Raw genomic sequence first — 17,792 nt, forward strand, 5'->3', positions numbered from 1 at the left:
AAAATATTGTATGTTTTTTTGGAGTGTGGAAAATTTCATTCAAAGTTGAGCGGCTGTTTAATTTTTCATTAAATATATATTGTTAGATCACAGGAAGGAAAGAGTACAAGAACCTCATTAGAAATTGAAATGCTACTGTCTATGCAATATAAGGCAATAACTAATAGGACAAAACCAGCCTTACTTCCTGAATTAAAACCAGGAGCTATTTTTGGTGCATTTTGACTATGCTTGATTATATTTGCTGTTTGATAAAGGTGAAGTAAAGCTTGGCCACTATGAAACTGTAAATGTTGACTGGCTAACTGTTTCAGTGTAGGTGCCGGGAGACCTCAACACAGAGTTGAGGGCAAGTGTGTTCAGACCTCTAATGACTTTATTTTATGAAGTGAGAAAGTGGCCAAGGTTATAAAGACTGTAAGATTCTGATATTCTGCATAGGATTATCACCTGCATACCACAATATTAACTCAGACATTTCCTGTTTTCGGCATAATCAAATAATGTGAATAATGGGTGCCTCTAGTTTTATTATATCCCATTATGTTATATTCTGTCTTATCAATATAAATCCCGTAACTCATTACAAGACAGGAATCTTGTACTAAGGTTGTTTTGGGTTGTTGTTGGGGGTTTTTTGGGGGGGGGTCATTCTAGCACTTTTCCTGTAGGATGAGGATAAAGCGGCACTGGTGAGTGTTGGCTATATAGGTACAGAATTCAATCTGAAAACTTGTAGTTATAAAAGAGTGCTAAGTGACTGAATATATTTTTCCTATTTTACTTAAGGTCTTCTGTGCAGCCTGCTGCAGTCTAAAATGCAAACTGCTATATATGGACAGAAAGGAAGCCAGAGTGTGTGTAATTTGCCATTCGGTCCTAATGAATGGTAAGTAACAGGGTAGGAACCAAATGTAAGTTCCACTAACATTGTGCTGTACAGAACCAACCATGTACATGAGTAGGATAAATAATGTGGCCTAGTGCATTTTGTTTCCCTACTGGAAATTATTTCAATATGGATAATTATTTTCTAAAGTGATGTCCCAATCTAAAGCCTATCTGTACTCATGAGCTATTTCAAAACTAACCTGTTTCCACAATTCCTGATTAATAGAAGAAACTAGGCAGGCTCAATGTTTGTGCATGGAGTTTGATTGATCTGGATCCCATCAGAGCTTTAAATAGTGTCAGATGACTTGAACTCACTTTTCCAGGTAGAAATCCGTGCACCTCCTATACAAGTAGAGGTAGAGGTAGGTGTACGGTTTGTTGCGATTTAATCTTCTATCCCAAAACAGTGTTCCTGGTTGTGGAAACTCCTTTTGAGCACACAAAAACACAGTAAATCTTGCTTTCATGACTTAGAAGATGAGAGAGAATAAACGCTTGCAAGTGATTTATGTAAGGCAGTGATCTTGACAGTAGCTCCAGACATTTTGTGCCTCGTACATTACATTTTTGGTGCCTGAAAAGATGCCTGGCCTAAAAAGCTGAGTATATAAGCTCAGAAATGTCACTTCTTATCTGTCTCAAAAGGATTCTAAGAATTATGTTGTTAAAATTTGTACTGCGTTTTGACAATGAGCTACCGCAGTTTAAGTGCAGTGCTATTTAAAGCATTAAATATTAACATCTCTCCCTATAGGCTGATAGAAATGTGACAGGAAATGGTGGGTTTATTGCAACTATGAATTAAAAAGTAGTGACTAAAGTGACATTGATTTTTGAGGACAAGAAATATTATTCTCTGAGAAGAGGGGGGAGTTGCATAGGAAGCTGCATTATTTCAAGTCAGACAAGTGGTCTATCACACACCGTGTCATCTGATTGAGTAGCAGCAGCTCTGCAGGCCTTCAGGCAGGTGACATTCCCAGTCCTTCTTGGAGATGGCAGTGACCGAACCTGGAACCTTCTGCTTACAGGGCAGATGCTTTACCACTGAGCTAAGCCCTTCTTAAGGATGCCCTGAGTGTATGTCGTGAAACACCCTTGCTTTTGTAACAAAGGTAGCTGACTCCATTCGGTTAAGGCATAATACTTTTGGGTTGTACTTGTGCAAGGTTGGAACCTGATATAGGTTCATTTGTATCTGAACACCTTTTGTTAACAAAGTCTAATAAAATTAATTGAGCTGTAATTTCCCTTCAGAAGCCTTTCCTTTCCATTACTCATTAGTGATGGGAAAGAAAAGTATTTATAAGAGGGTCCACATTGCCTGTAGGTGCATGTATTTCTGTGCCTGGAACCAAGCTGCATCTATGTTCTATGAAGTTGCAGTGGTAGGTGATGCTGCTGTTTTCCTGTTGTTTGTCAGTTAGTTACTTTGGTGTATTTGGGTACAGTACAACAAGTACTTCATCGTTCTTTGCTTCAGGAGGCTGAAGTAGTGATTGTTCAATTGGTGGCTGACTTGTGGGAATGTTGAAGTGGATGGGGTGGAATAGAGAAGTGTGGTGTTTGTGTTTTGGTGCTCATCTACTTACAGTCCCAGACATGTTCCTATTTTTTAAAAAAATCATTTCCAGACAATTCATAAAGATTGTAAAGGAAAGTTGGATAGTTGGATGGGAATCCCTTTTACAGTGGTTATATTTTTTTCATACCACAGAGGCCCAAGAGGAGATAAGATCAGACTCTTGAACATGCCACCACCTTTTAGGTATCCTTTGAAGCTCTAGGCTGAGTCGGTATTTTGTAGTAAAAATATTTTTTCCAGTATTAATAATTTCAATAATCATATTTCTCAGTACACAACATTTGATGCTAAAGGTGCCAACTATTCAGTGGAATTCGTCTAATATTTTGAGATTCGTCTTTATTTTTGCTTTTTGACTTTGTTAAAGTTATAATCTAGTTCTGTGCTTTCCTGAGCATGGGGTACAGGGCTATTGGCATAAGTGGACAGCTCCACTATCTCTGCCAATCATCCAGAGGGCATCCAAGGAGCAGCCCTGTCCCAGTAGTGCTGATGAAAAAAACCAGTATGGATGTGAGCATGAAATATTTTAGAAAAGGCAGAGCTGTCTACATTGCCTCCTACAGATTGCTACTTCATCTTAGGGAGCAGAGGCAGATGTTTAGACCACACCTGGATAGGTTCAGGACTTATAGTTGCATAAATATATTTTCTGATGAAGGAAAAGAGTCATTAATCTGATATATCGCAAAGTTTAGGATTGCAGTGGTTGCATGATTTTTCTGGTGTACTGATTGCCTTTTTGTGTGTTTTGTGTTTCCTTAGCACAAGCCTGGGAGAACATGATGAGTGCCTCAAGCCAGAGCCCTAATCCTAACAATCCTGCTGAGTACTGTTCTACCATTCCTCCTTTACAGCAAGCACAGGCTTCTGGAGCTCTGAACTCTCCACCACCTACTGTTATGGTACCTGTGGGAGTCCTAAAGCATCCAGGTGCAGAAGGTAGGGATCTTCTTTTCTTCTGCTTAGATTCCATCTCCCTACTCCCCCTCTTTATGAGAGTGGGTGGTCCCTGCCTGTTTGAAGGAGGCAGTGGTGAAACCACTCCTTAAAAAGCCTTCCTTGGATTCGAAAAACCTAGCTAACTACCAGCCAGTTGCTAATCTCCCTTTCTTGAGCAAGGTTCTGGAGCAAGTGGTTGCAGACCAGATCCAGGCACTTTTGGAATAAATTGATTTTCTGAATCCATTTCAATCAAGGTTTAAGCCCAGTTTTGGCACAGAAACTGCTTTGGTCACCCTGTATGATGACCTCTGCCATCATACAGAGTACTTCTGAATTCTAAGTGTGTTATCAAAATGCTGATTAGTGTTAATGCTGATTAGTATTATTTACTTGGGCTGCAATCCAAAGAAGTGACATGCACACATAAGGAAAAACTATTTGCAGAGCCTGAGCTTCATTTGTTGTTTCTGCTGTAGCAATTTTTCCTACCCAAGTGACTTGAATAAAAGACATGTATGTCAGTAGTTTATGTCAAGTTTCTCTTTGATACTACTTCATATAATTCCTAAACAGTGGTGCAAATCTGACCACTCAACCATCTCTGTTGCACTGTATACATTTTACAACCTTACCTGTTTTTACCTATAAAGAGATTGTTGGCATATAGGGTCTTTCAGATGACCAGCACCTGTGATAGTTTGTGTAAATAACAGTAGAATCCCAATTCAATGGGATTTACTCAAAGGCAAGTGGGTATATGAAACACCCATGGCTGATGAGAAGAAGTATGGTCTGATAGTTACTCAGCACTCTAAAGCAGTTTATTTTCATCAAGTGAAAATCAAATGCCTATATCTACCTGTGTAAATGTCAATGTTTGAGAACTGCTCAAACTGGTTCTTTATTTGCATAGGAAAGCCTCCTTAACTCGATGTATCTGGTGGAGGTATTTATTCAGTTTAGAGATTAACTATAGGATCAAGATGCTTAGATCTAAATGATTGAATATTAATCTGGTTATCACTAAAGATAAAATTACTATTTACAATGTTCTTTTTAAAAAATATCTTCAACTGCTGATGAAAAGACAAGCTGCCTTAAAAAACAACCACTATGGGAACTGTTGAACCAAAATCAGATTCTTCTTCTTTTGGTTGTGGCCTTGGATATATTCAAAATCCCTACCGCTGCTGTTTTTTAGTTTGTGTTTCAGTGTATTTCTGTATCTCAGTTAAAGCCAGCTAGCTTCACTTCTCTTTTCATGCATGCATTTCTTTTGATGAGTTGTTCCCATCTCTTTCTTAGTGGCTCAGCCCAGAGAACAAAGACGAGTTTGGTTTGCTGATGGCATCTTACCCAATGGGGAAGTTGCTGATGCAGCCAAATTGGCAGTGGCTGGAACAACCTCCCCTGGAGCGCTAGCAGTGTCACATGATCCAAGCAAACCCATGAGCAACACTACTTCACCCGTAGAGGTGAGGAAAAGCTCTGATTTTTGTTGTAATATGTTGGACATGTCTCTTGGTCAGAGGGTACAGGCAGAAGTAGCTTCCCTAGCAATGTATTTTTACATGAGAGCCTATAGTACAGATTGTTTTTTGTATCTTGTATTTTACAAAATGAAGAGTAAAATATGTCTAGTTATGCATTTACATAGTGTTGTTGTTTACTGCTTCTTGTAGACTGAAAACACACTTGCATTTTCAAGAAGCATTACTCAGGTTGGAAGTCCAGTTGGCAGTGCGATGAATCTTATTCCAGAAGATGGGCTTCCTCCAATTCTTATTTCTACTGGGGTGAAAGGAGGTGAGAATTAAACTGTGGTGTGTCTGTTTTTGGGTTTAATGAGTAACATTCCATCCTAGAGCAGTCCATATTGAAACCAAAGTCTTCTGGATCAAGGTCAAATAGTCTTGACTGTCAGTTGGCTGAATATTAACAGGCAAGGTCAGGCTTAATAAAATATCTGTTATCTCTAACACAAATGGGGATTATGTGTACATATAATCTTTCAGGTGTACTGAATAGTGATGGGAGTTCAAAAGGTTGACTTGGATGCATGTGAAATTGGAAGAAGGGATTGCCTTTCTAGGAAAGTACTAATTTCTGGGGTAGTCCTTCTCTGAGCTGGGCTAGAGGTTATCAGCACTATGGTGTGTGGTCACACCCACAGCAAGTACCTAATATCTGATCTCTTGGCATACTGCCAATTTTTCTTGGTCACATCTTTCATATCAATGTCATGAAGTTTCTGCAATTTGAAGCAGTGGAGAATAATATCTATGTGTAGCTACTTGTTTGCAATAGATAAAACTAAATGATTGCCTGTGAAATAAGACTCTTCATAAAATACTACCCCGAGTGGCAAGTACTATTTGTTTAATTATTTAAACAACTAAAACTGATCAGTTGATAAACTTAATAATTAAGAACCAATGACTATGGATATATTCCAGAATTATGGATATATTCCAAGTTATTTTTTTTGCAGTAAATTTTATATCTGACAAACACTTCATTCTGTCAAAAGTCCTGATGTTCAAAGTTTTTTAAAAAAGGAAAACTAGAAAGGATTCATGAATTTGTGTTTATGGGAATGCTTCACAATATAGCCTTTAAATATGATTTCATTAATGGATATTGTGTTGGGACACAACAACATATTGTAATTATATTATGGCACTGTAAACATAAGCAAATAAAAGCCACTTCCCAATATTCCATCATACTCTAGCATGGGCATGGAACAGAAGAAAGGCCAGGGCTATGCAGATAGAAGAAGGCTTGGTGATCGGTGGCTAGGGTCCGCAGTTATAGGGAGAAAAATTATATCTTACCCAGTGGTACCCCTGTGTGCATACCTTTAATATCTCCCATGGCAGTAAAGGATTCCCATTTGCTCCTTTCGGGGAAAATTAAGGACTTTGATTGAGGAGTGAGAACCTGCATTCTACCCCTCGTACTTAGTGGCTGAACTTCTATTGACAGGATCACACAGGAATGTATGTCCACATGCAAAGCACATAGTTATATTGTACCCCTGGCTTCCTTAGCATATATAAGCTGGTCTTCCCCATGGAAACCCCACCAATCCTTTTGATCATTCTGAGGGGCAGCCTGCATATATTTGCAATACACGACTGAGATGCCAAAGCTGGTTTATAACGGTTGTGTTTAATGCCATATACAGTGCTTGACATAGAGATGTGTTTTGTAGAAGCCCCAGGGTAGAAATCTTTTTTTTGTTCCACTATCAAATAAAGATTTACAAAGGTATTTATTATGGGTCTGTTAAACAAATGCTATTTTATTTTTTAAGAACAGGCAATAGTATTCAGTAATTGATTTCACAGTAATACTTTCACTGTTATCTGAAAAATGCATGCTATCAGTAATACCTACAACAACAGTAGGTATTACTGATAGCATGCATTTTTCAGATGTTACCTAAACCCAATGAAATGTTGGGGGGAAATCTCATTTTTTAAAAATCCTCCACCCATCCATTTGAATAAGATGATAGACCACACAGTACTTAAATATGAGAGGTATGCTATTGCCAAATTGCATAAGACACTTGACAACCATCATTTGACAGCTACCTTTTTTGCTTTCAGATTATGCTGTAGAAGAAAAACCATCTCATATATCAGTGATGCAGCAGTTGGAAGATGGTGGCCCTGACCCCCTTGTGTTTGTTTTAAATGCAAATTTGCTGTCCATGGTTAAAATTGTGAACTGTAAGTCCAGTTTATTTGGATGATGATAAAACAATCTTGCAATGAATCAGTTTTCTTTGCTTTGTAAAACATTTCCCTGTGAAAAACTTCTTGCATTGCAGAAAATCACCTTCAAGTAACAGTAGTGAATTGTCTTTCTGGTCTGTGTCTTGGAAGTGATTGTGTGCCAAAGTCCAGGATATTTTTTTCTGAGACCCAATATATGAATTCACATACTCATGCAGTGGGACTTCCCTTGCTCTTCTCTCCCCATTTGTCCCCTAAACCTGTTCTGAGGGTTCCTCGAAACGCTCCATAGCTGATTTTGGAAAGTACAGGTGGGAGAGGGGGAGAGAAGTCCTGTTGCGCAAGGTACCTCATTTCACGCATGATAGCAGCTTAGATGAATGCCTAGTTTAACCTATGTGGTTAAACTAGAGGTGGCTAACCTTATTTGGTCTAAGGGCTTCATGTCAGTGGAGGGTGTTGTCAAAATGAACTTTGGTGTCCCCTAGCTTTGTGCCTCTCCCCGACCAAGCCTGTGCACACACAGGCAGGCACACAGATGCACACTGGCAGACACAAGCCATAACCCTGCCAATTTGAGGGATTCCTCCCCATTGCAGTGCTGTGCTGAGAGGAGAGACTTAAAATGTAAAGACTAGCAAATGCAGAGGTTGCCGTATTGGGTTAGAAACACAACCTTATAGTAACCAAGACTTTTAACCTGCAGGTTGAATAGCTTGGGAAGGATTTTAATTGAGGAATGTGATATTGCAAGAAGGGTCTAACCCTGAATCACCCAGTACTGTTGTCTAAAATCTACACACAACCCATACACAAAAACCATACATGGTTTTTATATATATAAATGAGATCCTGAGTCAGAGAGCTCTGTTGTGTTTAGTTTGGCCTTGGCAAATAAGCAGCCTACAGTAATGTCTGCATTAATTTTGCATTTACCGTGGTACCTCGTGTTATGGACAGGATCCATTCCGGAGGCACGTCCGTAACGTGAAATGACCGCAACTTGAAGCGCTGTGTTTGCGCAGGCGCGCGGCACAATTTGGCGCTTCTGCACATGTGTGAAACACGATTTAGCGCTTCTACGCAGGCGCGAGCAGCGAAACCCGGAAGTAACATGTTCTGGTACTTCCGCGTTGCCGCGGGACGTAACGCGAAAAGACGCAACATGAAGCGTACGCAATACTAGGTATGACTGTGCTCCATATGTTTATTTTTACAAACCCTCATTGTGCTTTCTCTTCTACAGATGTGAACAGGAAGTGCTGGTGCTTCACTACAAAAGGAATGCATGCCGTGGGCCAGTCAGAAATAGTAATTCTTCTCCAGTGCTTACCTGATGAGAAGTGTTTGCCGAAGGATATTTTCAACCACTTTGTGCAGCTTTATAGAGATGCTTTGGCAGGTGAGAGAACTGCCTATTTGAAAATTGTGATGACTTCTGACAGCTAAATTACTTGAATTATTAAGTCATCACAGTTGTATAGCTGTGCCTTCTAGATTCTTTTATAAAATAGTCCATATTTGTACACTATTAAATAATATTTAAGTAACCAAAGGGCTCTCTGCCTTTTCTTCAGATGCTGATTGAACTTTGATCCAGCATACTACAGTTATTACTATGTGCAATTTCACTACAGTGTTGCATAATTTATGACCTCTACATAATGTGTATTTGAATTCTATTTTTGGTATTCTTTGATATACTATCCTTCAATGCTGTGAAGGAAGCAGGGTTTCGGGGCTTTGTTATTTTTAATCAAAAGCCAAAATTTAATACCAGTAATGCTGACTTTATGATTCTTTTTGGGGAGGGTTCTATTTCTGTAGTTCAGAAATGTAAGGCAATCAAATTAAATCATGAGTTACTGTGCTGGATACAAAAAGGATTCTTGTTTTGTGAGCAGATGATCTTCATGACTCATAGCACTCTAAATCAATTTCTGCAGTGGTCCATAATACACTCTTAGTATGTGGCTTGCTTATGTTCTGACATGGTAAGTAGTTGAGAGAGAGTTGTGGAGGGATGCAATACAGTACACTAAATTAACACTGCTAGGGGGTTATCAGAAACAGCTTGCTGTAAAGTTATTTACTATAAGTGCAATGAATAAGACAACTGTGTCTTAACCATTCTGCTATATATTTTGGAAAGTTGTTCATTTGTTTGCTACGCTTTGGAACACCTCTTAACACAGCATTTTAAAAAATTGCTGGTTCCCGAGATCAGGGAGCAGGTTTTTCAAATCAAGATAGCAGACTGAACCTTTCAAAATGGTGCTGATTTTGGGATTTCTTAAAATTTCCGAGTAACGCCAGGTAGAAGGCTGCTGGTTTCTTATAATGCAAAACATGCCTGTAATAAATAGAGGGTACACTGTGTGTAATTATTTCTGAAAAGCTGAGGGGAGTGGGAAATTTGTAAAGGATTTCTGCTTTATAACAGTGGAGAAATTTTCAGCAGGGCTTAGAGCTTTAAGAGTTGTATGCGCTTGGGCTGCATATCTAGTACCTGCAGGTCATAGCTTCATGGCTGAGTAGAAATTTGTACCTGAGTGTCCTTAATCTTAGGTCCAACATTTTCAACATCACATATTATTAACTTTTAAGCATTCTCTGTTTCATTAACATCCTTTGTTGTTAAAATGCAACAATATAAAGCATGGTATTGGTACTAGTTTAAAACCTGTGACATATAATTTCACTATTGAAACAAAGGTTTTCTCTGTATATAATAGTAATAAATAATCTACCAGGTTAAGCCCAGAGACAAAGTTTTCTCAGGAAGTTGGGAGTGAATTAAGTGTGCTGCTCATGGTATGTATATACTCATCACACCTTCACATCTGATAAAATTGCTTGGCAGGATTTGGTGTCATTTCTAAGACCTGCAAATCCTGTTTGACAAGAGGTCAAACTTTTGGATAAAAGTATTTTGTGCTAATCATGAGAAGTGCAACATATATTTCAAAGCACTTTCTTAAAATTACCGTATATTCCATCTCTAACCTAAGACTCAGCATATGGCTGCTTCAGAATGCTCCAATGTTTGTGGAGTTGCTTTTTTCGGATCCCTTTTGGGATCAGGGTTGTTGGGTTTTTTTGTGGCAGAGAATCTACACTGTAGAGATTTCAGTTGCAAATACCTAGAAATGACATAAATAAGTGTGTGCAGAACTTTTCTAATTAAACTGGAAAAATAAAGCATTATATACTATTGAATAAAATTCCATTTGCTTTTATTTGGTATATCTGCTGCAAATGGGTAATTTAAGTTAGTATACCTTAACATTTCTTTAAAAAGGTTTTCTTCTGTGTAACAAGTAGCACAAGAAGAAGTAGGATCTCTGTGCAATTTTATCTTGCCTTTTTGATATATAGCCATTAATAATAACTATTTCTCTTGTTTTCATAGGCAGTGTTGTGGGTAATTTAGGACATTCATTTTTCAGTCAGAGTTTTCTCGGCAGTAAGGAGCATGGCGGCTTCTTGTATGTTACACCTGTGTATCAGTCGCTGCAGGACTTGGTGCTCCCCACTCCACCATATTTATTTGGAATCCTTATCCAGAAATGGGAGACTCCTTGGGCCAAAGTATTTCCCATCCGACTGATGTTGAGACTTGGAGCTGAATACAGGTGTAAGTCCTATTACTCTTCAGTGTCCTGTTAGATCCCAGCCTTGGTTTCAGAGTGTCATATATACATATTTTACCGTTTTGTTGCTGGTAATCACGTTGCCTTGGATTCAAACTTTTTGCTTTGTGAGCAAAGGGAGTCTTCTGTTCATGGAGCAAAAGGTTAGGGTCCAAGCTACCATTGTAAGGACATTACTAAATGTGATTCTGTTGGCCAAATTAACCTACATTAAAGTAGTTGCTTGTGCACTTAATGCACAGTAGGGTATGTTATATGGGAACAGTGTCTGAAGTGGGTTTAAAATGGCTTTCTGTGTGATGCAGGGCTCTGTGGCTCCCTATCAGACATGGGAGCTTGGAGTAACTGGTGCAGCCATGGTTTTCAGAGTTGTATTCAGTGGTTCTTTTGTGTGTGCACCACTTTCATAAGTAACTGAAACCTAGGCAAACTTGAAAATTAAAATGGTTACAAATACCTAGTACTGAATATAAGCTGTTAAGATCTCCACAACAATCATTTGTTTAAGTCAGTTGGGGTTAGTGTTAGATCACACACAGTGACTTCTTGTGCTCCCATTTTGGCTCTGTAGTGTACAAATAAAAACATGGAAAGTGTTGCTAGAAAGGCAGAGCATCTTTCCTCGGCACACATCTGTGCTCCAAGTAGAAATCTGAAGGCCCATCCTGTTATTCTATTCTTACAATTGTCCTTGATCAGACAGGCACCAACATAGGTAGAATGATTCCTTCCTTGTATGTGACTATATGTAGACCACTGGCAAAGAGCCACAATGAGGGAGAACTCTGGGTTGGAGCAAGACTTGCTGCTTTGCAAAAAAGGACTCATTCTATTTGCAGAGGGAATCAGAATCCAGTGGGGGTTCTCCACTTGTGAAAGGACCGTGGTTTTTGTTGTGCAAATGGAACTTCTTCCTGTGCAAGTGGAACTTCTCTGAGCATGTCTGGATACAAGCCATGGTGTTATTTTGATCTTCCTACTGTTGATATTTTTCTAAATTTGATTTTCTAGCTACCAAATGCAAGGTTTTTGGAGTAAACTTCCCCATAGATATGTTTGACTCTGAGATCTTTTTTCCTACTTTCTTAGTGTACCCGTGCCCACTTTTCAGTGTCAGATTTCGTAAGCCATTGTTTGGAGAGACTGGACACACAATTATGAATCTTCTTGCAGTAAGTGATGGTTACAAGATTATTTTGCAAATAGAAAAATGTATGTGTCCTGTTCACTCACCTAATTTATATGCACTGTTATTCTGAAAATATAATAATACGTAGATTTCTTAAATCTAGATATGATGGAGTAGTATTTATTTATTTATTTATTTATTTAACAAATTTATATACAGTTTTCAAGCAAAAAATTATTCTCAAAGTGTTTTACAAACTACATACAAAAACGTAAACAAAAAATATAATTTAAAACTGACTAAAACATCCATATGATTTCAAAAGAGAACACTAAAGATCCTTTTTTTTTTAACATCTCTGAACTGGACCATCATATAGCTGTAGGCACACTACTGTTAAAAAAAACCACCTAAGCATTTCATCTGTACCTTTATACCAAGGAACCGCAGTTTAGTGTCCTGTAATTTTTTTTGTATGCTAGAGAAAGAGCACAGGTGTGCTCTAGGACAGAAAGAATACCTTGGAGTGATGCTGATGCCCCATAGCATTTAAGGAGCTTAAACAGGCACCTGTTCTAAATGTGAAGTGTGTTCCAGGAAGGAATATAGCAGAAGTGGGTGAGTGGGTGGGAATGGGAGATTATCAGGTGCTCCTTTCCTGTTCTTGTTCACCCAAAGGCAATTTCTATTTTCTCACAGCTAAACGTCCCCAGCTTACTCTGATACACATTATGTCCCATGAAACTCATTGGTACAATATCAGTTCTTTCTACTTAGTGTTGTTTTCAGAGCCCCTACTGATGGGTTAGGTTGCTCCTGAAACAAAGTGTATTTTTCAATATTTTAAACAAAATAATGAGTAAAGAATACTGCTTATTGCGAATGGATTTAGTCTTTTTATTGTAATTTTTCAAAGTTGACCCATAGTTCTTGCGTTGCTGAAACTCAAATGCCAGCAGCAATTGTGATTTTCATTGTTCTGTGTACTGACAGGACTTCAGAAATTACCAGTATACATTGCCAGTTGTCCAAGGCTTAGTGGTTGATATGGAAGTGAGGAAAACCAGCATCAAAATTCCCAGCAACAGATACAATGAGGTATGTAGTGTGAATAAATATATAACACACATGTCCTAGAAGCATCACAGTGATTCTTCTATTGATGAAATATTGCATGAACTAGGAGTTACTTGATGGGTGAATAAAACTGGATCGGTGAGACTGGGTTTCAAATTCTTGCTCAGCAAGCAACTGAGGGAGCAGCTTTGGTTAAGCCATGATAGCTCTTTACCTTGTCTCCCATCTGAAAAATTATCAATAATGACATACCTTAATATCTCATGTTGATATGGCAGATCAGGTGTAAACTGTCTTGCATGTTCTTCTCCTCCAAAATATTGTATGCCATAAATCATATATTTCTTTTGGAGGACTAAAATTTTAATTCAGTGATTGTTAATTTTTTTTTTCAAAGAGCCAAGAAACAGCATTGCAAATAGTTTAATTTGGCCCTATTCCTGGGGTGGGCACTCTACAGCCATTGGCCTGATTTTATGTGATCGTTGGCAAGCATCGCCTCAGACCCTTGGCAAGAGTGAAGTACCCCCTATGAAAAGAGAGAGACAGACAGACAGACAGACAGACAGACAGACAGAGAGACAGAGACTACCTTTGGCTCTGGCCTTGGCCACTGCTGACTTTAGCCCCCCCCCTCCCCCCAGTTATCCCTGAAAGGAGTTCTTTGACAGAAAAAAAAAGTTTGCTTCCATCTGCCCCGTACAGATGTCATTTTTCTTCAGGGTTTGCACCTGTGGAGACAGTTCTCACGTTTCCTGGGTGGTGGTCTCATATTATGTGGTAATGGTGAATGTTTTGGTTGCAGATGATGAAAGCCATGAACAAGTCCAATGAGCATGTTCTAGCAGGTGGGGCATGCTTTAATGACAGGGCAGACTCTCATCTCGTGTGTGTGCAGAATGATGATGGGAACTATCAGACACAGGCCATCAGTATTCATAATCAACCGCGGAAGGGTGAGAGTTGCTGACAATGTATTCACCCCCCCATAAACAGTCTGCTGTTTGCATTGTTTTCTTGTTTGTTGTTTTTTGCTTGTAAGCCCTTTTAATTTTGTAAGTGCATGATGAGCAAAGAGCCCTAGTGCCTGATGGCAGTTATGGCCTGAATGAGAGCCACTAAACTGAGACTGAATCTTGATAAAACAAAGGCACTGTTGGTGATGGTTCACAGGTGAGAATTGGGTATACGGCCTATTCTGAACGAAGCTGCAACCCTTCCCGAAGCGACAGATTCATAAGCTGAGGGTGCTTCTAGAAGCTCACGAGGCTTCAATGGCAAGAGGTGCCTCAGCCCAGCTTCTGCTGGTTCATCATCAGGGCAGCCTAGGTATATGGGCTGGTAACCTCACGTTTAGACTACTGCAGTGTGCTCTATATGGGCCTGCCCTTGGAGATGCAGTTGGTGAAGAATGTGGCTGCAAAATTCTTGACAGGTTCATATGTAAGTGATCTTTGACACTGGCTGCCTGGGCCCAATTTAAGGTGCTGGATTTGGTGTACAAAGCCATATACAGCTTGGGACCTAAGTACTTAAAGGAACAACTATCCCATTATATGCTGACGTTATTCTTTTAGATATGTTAGAGATGTCCTGCTTGCAGTTTCATGAACAACTGCAGCTGGTTGTATGCTAACAGTGAGCAGGGCCTTGATGGCACACTGGGTGGGGAATTCCTTCCCATAGGAGATACAGTTGTTGCTCTCATAAACAGTTTTTCCTCTCGTTAACAGTTGTCTGGTAAGAGATTTTTTCATTCAGGCCTATGGAGATGTCTGATTTAAAGAAGTTGCTTCTCTGCTGCTGGATTACTATTCTGCAATCTCCATGGTTTTAATGTCATAGCTGTAATTTTGAACCTTAATAAAATGTGTTATACTGCCCTGAGAAATTCTGGGTTATAATTAATTTTAATATTAGTATTAATATTAATTGGAGCACTTTGTGCAAGCACATTGAATACTATGCAGCTTTTCACTGCTTGTTTCCATTTGCCTCTCCATTTTAAAAGTCAATTTTTCATCTTTCTTATGCTACACACCATGGTGGGATTCATCAGCTATACTGTGATTTCAGATCCTGGCTTCTTTGTACTATCACAGCTTCTGAACTCAGGAGATAAAGGGAAACATGAATGCTTTCAGTCTCCTCTTCACGTGTGTGGAGGAGGAATGGTATACATAGCTGGGATAGCTCAGTCAGTAGAGCATGAGACACTTAATCTTGGGGTTGTGGGATCGAGCTGCACTTTGGGCAAAAGATTCCTGCATTGCAGGGGGTTGGACTAGATGACCCTCATGGTCCCTTCCAACTCTACAATTCTGTGATTTGGTGACAGTGTGAAGCTTTTTGTGGCTTGATCTTCTCCTGCTAAACAATGCTTTAGTGTTGCATCTGAAACAGGCCAATTAATTTGCTTTCCTTTCTGAACCTTTCTCAGCCAGTAATGATTAGCATTTATTTGGCTGAACTTTACATTCTACATATATATGAATGCAGCACTCACAACTGAATTGTCTTTTCATAACTATAGGAGATCCCCTTTGCAGAGATACATATTCCTAGTTCACAATTCTGGTGCTAAAGTCAAGTAATGATCATCCTGTCACCACTTATGTTAACAGACGGGTGGTAGATTCTATACCAGCTTCCAAACAGCCTTTGAAGGCAGCTCCATGTAAACATCCTTGCAATAATTCAATTTATGAAGCTTGAAAGATCGTGCCAAAGCTTTTGTTCCAGCTGCTTAAACCAGACGCAGCTGATACCGAGCATGGGGGTCCACTGTGGCTGCTTAGATTCTACTTTGCTCCTGAAGTCCTAAGAATACCCACAGATCTCCTTTTTGAAGGAGAGCAAATAACCATTTAAGCTTTTTGACTGGCCAGTTGTATGAAATACGTTTTCTGGAGGGAATTCTATATAAGACTGTGAGTAATCTTGAACACTGCAACGGGGTGAGCTCTCGTTGTTCGGTCCCAGCTTCTGCCCACCTAGCAGTTCGAAAGCACGTCAAAGTGCAAGTAGGTAAATGGGTACCGCTCTGGCGGGAAGGTAAATGGCGTTTCCGTGCGCTGCTCTGGTTCACCAGAAGCGGCTTAGTCATGCTGGCCACATGACCCGGAAGCTGTCTGTGGACAAATGCCAGCTCCCTCGGCCTATAGAGCGAGATGAGCATACAACCCCAGAGGAGTCCGCAACTGGACCTAATGGTCAGGGGTACCTTTACCTTTAATCTTGAACTGGCTGAAAGATGCTGGAAGTAAAATCGCCTTTCACCCACAGCTAGTTGGATTCTGGGCATTGCACTGATTCTGCCTCTGGTTGATTTTTTTAAAAAAGTTCTATGAATTGCTCACATTATAAAATATCAGAGTGGCGCACAGAGACCTTGTATACTATTTCTTTGCCATTATCTAATGCTTAAATTTTAGTAAGTAAAGAGGTTTTCATGAAGACAGCACACACCTCTTGATTCTTCAAGGAAAGTCCCCTTGCAGAATCTGTTTGGAACTACTCATTACTCAGGTCCATGCTGAAGTAGTAATTTTCCCAGGACGTCAAATTTTAAAGCTCTAGGATTACTTTTAGTGATCAGGTGGAAAATGTGGGTTTCTTTTTAATACTTGGACTTACCAAAGTGTTTTACTTGGCTTAGAAAACGCTATTGAAAGGCGCTTTCCTCCATCATTCAATATTGGTAGTTGCATACATTTGTTTTACATGGGCTTTGTTTGGATTATTGGCTGCTTTGTTGCTGATCTAATTCTGAAACATGGCTCTTATATACAGTGTCTTAATTTTAGAATTACTAACACATTACCTTGGGTTTTTTTTACATTTTAATATAATTATATTTCTCATGTTTTTTATCTTACATAGTTTTTAACTCTACATGTAATATCTAATATATTTTATTGTGTTTTGTGTGTTTTCTTTTTATCTTCTCTACTGGTCATTGACTTAAACAAACAATATGAATCTTATTCATGTCTCCCATTTGTTGCAGTGACTGGAGCTAGCTTCTTTGTGTTCAGTGGAGCTCTAAAGTCTTCTTCAGGCTATCTGGCAAAGTCCAGCATTGTAGAAGGTAAATTTTGAGTCACCTTTCACCATGTACACCAGTTTCTTCTTGGTTAAATGTAGCAGTGCTTTGGTGGTAGTTAGAACTTAACCTTGTTTACAAAACGTATTGCTATTTTTAAACTAAGTACTGTGTTCTTAGAATCTTAGAGCAAGAGACAAGCTTAAATAAACAAAAAAGAGGATGTACTTACTCCTGTGCTTAAAGTACCAGGCGGTGGTGGAAAACTGAATGTGGATAATGTGCTCTTTTTTTTAAGGCGTGACAATTTCTGTCTGTGAAGATTTTAACACTAGAACAGGAATATAGATGATAGATAAGTAGTAGTTACGAAAAAGGCTCTTTAAAATTAATTTGTACTCTTGCTGTCAATACCAATTATATTGTGTATATATAATTTCTGTAAACTGCTTTTGATTTTTTTTTAATGAAATGGCAATATAGAAGTATTTTAAAACAAATAAATAATGAAATAAACACCTGATGTTTCAGTTTAGGCTAATTTTGTATAATGTGCTGCGGAATGTAGCACACAGAGTACATCCTGGAATGTTTTCTTCTGGAGGGTGTGTGTGTTGGAGATTGGGATTGTGCTGTCCTATCCAGGCTTTTGATTCCATTTTTATACCAAGGCCTAATCCATATAATTTTATGCCTTGATTTTTGTAGTGTGTGAATT

The 17,792-nt window shown here is 39.0% G+C and overlaps 1 protein-coding gene across 4 annotated transcripts in view; it reads left to right on the plus strand.

Moving 5' to 3' along the window:
* ZFYVE9 (zinc finger FYVE-type containing 9) overlaps nt 1-17,792 on the plus strand; it is a 47,611-nt gene that overhangs the window by 23,737 nt on the left and 6,082 nt on the right. For all 4 annotated transcript variants that reach the window (XM_081010812.1, XM_081010813.1, XM_081010814.1 and 1 more), the window contains 11 exons: nt 790-889; nt 3,245-3,421; nt 4,730-4,899; nt 5,107-5,230; nt 7,042-7,164; nt 8,417-8,572; nt 10,583-10,807; nt 11,913-11,995; nt 12,946-13,050; nt 13,835-13,985; nt 17,039-17,119. In XM_081010812.1, the coding sequence (XP_080866938.1) occupies nt 790-889; nt 3,245-3,421; nt 4,730-4,899; nt 5,107-5,230; nt 7,042-7,164; nt 8,417-8,572; nt 10,583-10,807; nt 11,913-11,995; nt 12,946-13,050; nt 13,835-13,985; nt 17,039-17,119 (1,495 nt within the window). The remainder of the gene's footprint in view (nt 1-789; nt 890-3,244; nt 3,422-4,729; nt 4,900-5,106; nt 5,231-7,041; nt 7,165-8,416; nt 8,573-10,582; nt 10,808-11,912; nt 11,996-12,945; nt 13,051-13,834; nt 13,986-17,038; nt 17,120-17,792) is intronic.

This window comes from Podarcis pityusensis, assembly GCF_964106645.2.
Source record: "Podarcis pityusensis genome assembly, chromosome: 6".
Lineage (NCBI taxonomy): Eukaryota > Metazoa > Chordata > Lepidosauria > Squamata > Lacertidae > Podarcis > Podarcis pityusensis.